This window comes from Sinocyclocheilus anshuiensis, unplaced genomic scaffold (assembly GCF_001515605.1).
Source record: "Sinocyclocheilus anshuiensis isolate Anshui unplaced genomic scaffold, SAMN03320099.WGS_v1.1 scaffold88, whole genome shotgun sequence".
Classification (NCBI taxonomy): Eukaryota; Metazoa; Chordata; class Actinopteri; order Cypriniformes; family Cyprinidae; genus Sinocyclocheilus; species Sinocyclocheilus anshuiensis.
Window position 1 is genome coordinate 1,547,089 of NW_015555728.1, and position 5,884 is coordinate 1,552,972.

The following is a 5,884-nucleotide window of genomic DNA, read 5'->3' on the forward strand; positions in this document are numbered from 1 at the left end:
GTGTAGTTATGTAACGTCAGGACATCTTAAGTTTAACAGTGTAGCAACCGTGATTATAATTTCCAATCAAACTTTCTATGAGTCAACCAAGAGTTTCTGAGGCTCACTCTTAAGAACCCTCTTAATTTTGGTCATCATGGGCTGAACTCCGGCCTCGCCATCTGAATGGTGATCACTGTCTCCAGCATACTTGTCTTCAGCCAGACGCCTCTTCTTGGGCATAGGCATGCCTTCCTCCAGCAGGGCATCTACATCATTGTCAAAGTCCTCCTGGAAGAGTGGGTGGGTTAGTAACTGGCTGCCACTGACACTTCAACTAAATGTACGGCAAGATTTGAATCAAGCCCATTTTGTGAGTTGTAATTCAAATCTTCTTCGAATGGACCACCTTGTTACACTCCAGAATCCTTCCTGATGAATAAAGGACACTATTTCGGGTAGATGCACATTTCAGGAGATGTTTTGAATCATGGCATTTATAGGTTTAGGTGGCTTTAATTAGCCTACATTACAACGTAATGTTTCAACTTGAACAAAGAAAATGACCAAAATCAAAGAGCATAACAAGACCATGCATTTTACCTCATAGGAGTAATTCAGGTCCTCCTCGTGCGCTTGCTCCTGCTGAACTATCATCTGAGACCTGAAACCACTTGGTTCTCCGTCTTCCGCTTCCAGAAAGTTCTCGCTGAAATCTTCCAGGTCATCCAAGACGGCAAACTCAACCTTGTTCTCCTGCTCTGTCTCCAGCTCTTCGCTGTTTCTAGCTAACCCCAAGGAACCAGTGCTCATGGTCGAGCTGCCCGGCACACTTCTCTGCTCTAAAGAATCATGCAATTCACCATTCAGGCCCTCTAGGCTCTGATCTTCATCGCTAACCTGCCCCAAACCAGTGTACAACACCTTCCTGTATTTGCTCTTACTGCTGTCTGAGAAACTGACGCTGATCTTTACATCTTTGAGGAGTTTGAGATCAGTTAAGAACTTTGTAACTGGGGGAGCATGGCGAGCGGTTCTAGGGCACGTGGCCATGGAGTCAGGACTACCTGACGGGTGACTACTAACGGACAATGTGCGCTTGTTGAGGAGGAGCTGTTCGTCCCTGTCCACTGCTGGGGTGTGTTGGTGTCCATCACCACCAGAGCTAACGTCCATTTCCTCTGCATCACTGGACGTTTGCAGGGGAGGTGGTGGATGTGCTTTACTGTAATCATTCCCCGCCAATACTGCGTCTGGTGGCTCCAATGGGGGGGGAGGTAAAATCTCATTGACATCCATGTTTAATTTCTTAAAAAGAGCTTTAAAAAGAGCTATATTAAAAACTATAAGAGAATGCAAGTGGGAAGGGATCTGCCTAATTCAGCTAAAACATTGCAGCCCTAATACATGCATGAATGTTACACAGCTCAAGACACCCATTTAACAATATTCATGTACATGGTTGAATATGCTAAGCTGACTACATTGCTCTTTTCATTAATGTAGACAGCTTTTTAGAAATCACTGTCTCAATTATTGGAAATCACAATGCATTCAGCTTAAACGTTGCCCACATCTAAGCACTGTCCATCCTGGGAGGCCAGATCCTCTGTCGGCACTGAAAGAAAGAGAAAAAGAAATCAAGATGCATTCAAAGAACACTACAGAACTGGATCTAAATGGTAAAACTTCTCAGATGCACCTTTTATTTCCCAAAACTCACAAATGCATGCCACACAAAGCAGTATTAACACAACTGATGAATTGTTCATTTGCATGTCGAGATTAAAATTGGTTGCTGTTGCTAAATAAACAGGTCAGCAAATAAACACTGTATTTGTAGAATTTCATAATTAACTATAAGCTCTGAAGGCCTTTGCTAATTGGTCGGCTAGGAGAAACGGAAGTCAATGTTACATCTCATCACGCAGAAATTAAAAACTGCAATTTTGTGTCTCATCACTGGTTTTTAAAGCAATTATGTGCGCGCTTTTTGTTTTGTTTAGCAAAAACTGATCTAGGATTCGATTAGTTAGCCGAAATAAGGAGCCGTGTGCGGCAACCAAACCTTCTCAACCGAACCACGCGTGAATCAGCTTAATGTCGACAGGAGTAAATATCAGCGTGCTTTCTGCAAATTATTCTCGTCCTCACCTCAATTAATTACTCACCTAACAACACAAATGCTCTACGAAAGACTGCATGCAATCAAAGGGGTTTTCCGTTTATTGGTTTCAGATGGCTGTCTCCCCTCTCCGCCATCTTCACCGCAGAGCAGCATCAGGGGCTCTGAATGAACACGCCTCTCACCCGGTGTCTGCGTTCGTGTGATTGGACCAACATGATTCCGTTTTTACTGAAATTTGCTTCAGATGTGAAAGATTTGAAACAATTTATTTGTTGCATGGCTTGGTGAAATAATATGCTACACCACATCATTAGGAGAAATTATCAGATATTGGATAATCTCGCTTCTGATGTAATTTACACGCACTGTAGAATTAGTTATATGATCACATCACATGAGTGCATGACTGCACAGCGACACCAACAGGCATGTACTTTGTATGAGTATTTATGTCTCGGTTTACAGTTGTTAAAGAAAGCATATTTAGTGGGTACGTCTATTACAAGTTTTTTTGCTAAATGCAAAAAGCACGAAACGGAAATAAGGCGGAATATGTCAGCTATGTACGACTCTTGAACGAATCGCTTGCTTTTGAGTCGAATCTTTTCAATGAATCGGTTGACCAAGAGACATCTTTAGGGCAGGCTTGTTCGGCCCTGTCCCAAATGACACACTTCACATGCATTTGTGATCTTGCGGTCTTACAATGGCCAAATTGCTATCTAGAATATAAAAAGCAATTTGCTTTTATGTTAACATACACAGAATCCGATAAGGCAGTATCATTTGTTACTGAAACCCGTTACTCCTCTACAGTGCAGTGCACAGACATGAGGGGCAGTGGCCCAAACCAAAAAAGGGGCACTAGGGGGATGGGTGCTTATTAATACAAATTATCCAGTTGTTACAAATCTAAAAGGAATAGAGAAGACAGCACACTGTAATAATTTCAGACTTTATTGTAGATGTTTTGATAAGAATGGGCTCTCCCTCACTCTCTGAGCCTGCTTCTGCCTCATCTTCAATTGAAGTAGGGGAGAGTGGGGTAAGTTGAGCCAGTGGGTAAGTTGACCCACCCCCTGTTTCTTGGTAACTGTACACTTTTACTGTCATGTGACCATGTGTTTTTGGAACCACCCATCATTTCTGCCAGACTGTATTAAGGAGGAACACATGGGGGGAATGGAAAGCACCCATTTACTTTAAAAACTGTTTTTGGCTTGTCAAAGTACAATTTTAGCATAAGAGATGTAATAGTTGTTACATCAAAGCAAATTTATCCAGGTCTAAAAATATTTATGACACATATAGGTGATTTAGCAACATATAAAACCATGCAAATCATTTAGCTAAATATTAGCCTGAACTGGTAAGCAACAGTAGCTATTTCTTCCAAAATGGCAGCTATGGGGCAAAGTGAGCCAAATGCTGTGGAGGTAAACTGAGTCAGCATTTTAACTTACCCCACCATAAGGCACTGTAGTTAAGTTAAATCTCTAAATTATAAACTGGTATTTTAATGAGATATTACTGGTTTAGTTTATCATATATACATATTTTATTTGATAGGGACAGTGTACGAGTGCACCAAATCCTTCTCTGATAAGAACCAGAAAATGCTTTTCATCACATTATAATTTAAAGTTAACTTCATGAAAAGAAGTATGACTGTTTGTAAAAGGAAATTATTCAATTATATTTTTAATTATTATTTATTTCACATGGGTTTGAATCAGATTTGGTCAGATGGTCATTTTACACCCAGATGGTGCATCTTACCAACTGACTCGACTCGGGTCAACTTACCCCTAACCCGGGGGTTCCCATGGCTCAGTTTGTTTTTGGGGCAAACTGAGCCATGGGAACACTTTTTTATAAGAAGCCATATTTTTAGAACCCTTTGATACATTCTGATCATTTAAAATGATAGGAGTACTTTCGATAGGATAGGATAGGATACTTTCATTGTACTTCAGCATAATTTTAACTTATCCTGAGGACCACAAAAGTAAAAAATGGCTAATCTTACCCCACTCTCCTCTATAAGTATTAGACATTTAATTTAATATTTTACAGCATAAATCTATATTATATACTAATAAACAACTCATTTAGAACATTTATATTATTTTTTAACTATTTATAGGTCTATGGTTTTAATAAAATATGATGTGTTATAGATTACTAGTATCAAGACAAGTGATTATAATGGGAAATATACTTAATTACAATAATTAAAGTGTGACAAACTGCTAAATATTCTATATGATGATTTACCTGCTGTCTTGCTGGAGCTTTGTATTTATGTTTTCAATGTTGAACTGCCTTTAGCAGCCTCCCTTCGCTCTTTCTCTCTGTCTTCTTTTTTGCGAAGGCATTTTTTCAATGTTTTTGCCAACAACAGCGAATTGTGTGTTATTTATATAAGATCTGACCAGGTACAATAATTTGATTAGATATTCTAATTCTAAGACCATGGATATTTTGTTATCACTTTTTAAAAAACCGAGAGCAAATCATTACCGACAGAAATACAAAAACAAACTACCCAAATTACTAATTCAGCGAATCATCCACTGACTGTAATGTGGATTGTAATGCATCTACCTGTTAATGCAACAACATTGGGAACTGTGGTCTCCACTCCAGAGAGCAGCACACAGATCGTGAGAAATGCTGCGTAGCGGGTGGGAAAACACGGAGCGGATTAGCGGAATCAGCGGACCTTTTAGCGGAGTGGGAACAGACCGCTTTGAGCTGGGGTGATGGGGGGACTGGTGAGAGGGGCAACTCAGCCGATGAGGGCAAAGGGGCAGTGGCTCTAGACACCGGGCCACCCCCCTGTGCACGGCCCTGCTCCTCTATATTTCACACAAATTGCAGCACACTTTCATGTTACCCAAATTCACTCTGGTGATGTCTAGCCTCCTCTTGTTTTATATTCTATAAAGCATTTTCTCTTATGTAACCATAACAGGTTACCGAAAGCCGTTACCCTCTTCTTTCACACAGAATGGCTTTAATGATTTAACAATTCATTTCCAAATCGGACTGAACACCAAGAACTGTATATGAGTTTTAGTAGGCTATCAGTATCTTGTATTTTGGTAGTTTTAGATGCAAATTAAATATGAACAGATTTTCTAAATATTTTTGCAATAAAAAATATCATATCACCCTGTAGCCCAAGACTGGTTGCCCACTGAAGCCAAACAGGGTTGATCCTGGTCAGTACCTGGATGGGAGACCTCCAGGGAAAACGTCTCAGGTTATGTATGTAACCATGGTTCCCTGAGTAGGGAATGAGACACTGCGTCCTCTAGGGGTCGCTATGGGGAACGCCTCGTCGTGACCCGTGTCTGAAGCATACATTGAAAAAACACCAACAACACGTTGGCCGGCGACAGCCATGACGTCACTACCGGTGCGACTATAGTATAAATAGGCACCGGGAGAACACATCATCCACTTCTTCGTCTGAAGCTTGCGTCCGAAGCATGGCAAGAAACCTAGAGGACGCAGTGTCTCATTCCCTACTCAGGGAACCACCATGGTTCCCGCGTCAGAGCCCTGTCCGAAGAAGCCTCTGGTCCGGACCATCAGTAAGGTGTTCAACTATGAAGCCATAGAACCAACCAAACATCATAGGTCCAGCATAGGAGATTGTAATGCAGGAAATTCCCACCTAACCTCGGTCAGGTTTAGAGATGGTGGTTACAGGGGAATTAGGAAGGGGAAGATAAGGGCAGATGTAAGACCCCCGAAGGAAATGAGTAG

At 41.1% G+C, this 5,884-nt stretch overlaps 1 protein-coding gene across 7 annotated transcripts in view; it reads right to left on the minus strand.

The window, feature by feature from the left end:
- LOC107672729 (microprocessor complex subunit DGCR8-like) overlaps nucleotides 1–4,755 on the minus strand; it is a 13,811-nt gene extending 9,056 nt beyond the window's left edge. The window contains exons 1-4 of one of the 7 annotated variants that reach the window (XM_016466036.1): nucleotides 2,151–2,286; nucleotides 1,554–1,597; nucleotides 583–1,232; nucleotides 108–270 (exon numbers count right to left, since the gene is read on the minus strand). In XM_016466036.1, the coding sequence (XP_016321522.1) occupies nucleotides 108–270; nucleotides 583–1,155 (736 nt within the window). In that variant the 5' untranslated portion in view covers nucleotides 1,156–1,232; nucleotides 1,554–1,597; nucleotides 2,151–2,286. Of the gene's footprint in view, nucleotides 1–107; nucleotides 271–582; nucleotides 1,598–1,681; nucleotides 2,107–2,150; nucleotides 2,289–4,714 lie in introns of those variants that run through there. The other 6 variants (XM_016466035.1, XM_016466034.1, XM_016466031.1 and 3 more) reach the window with 6 other exon arrangements.
- Between the last annotated feature and the right edge of the window lie 1,129 nt (nucleotides 4,756–5,884).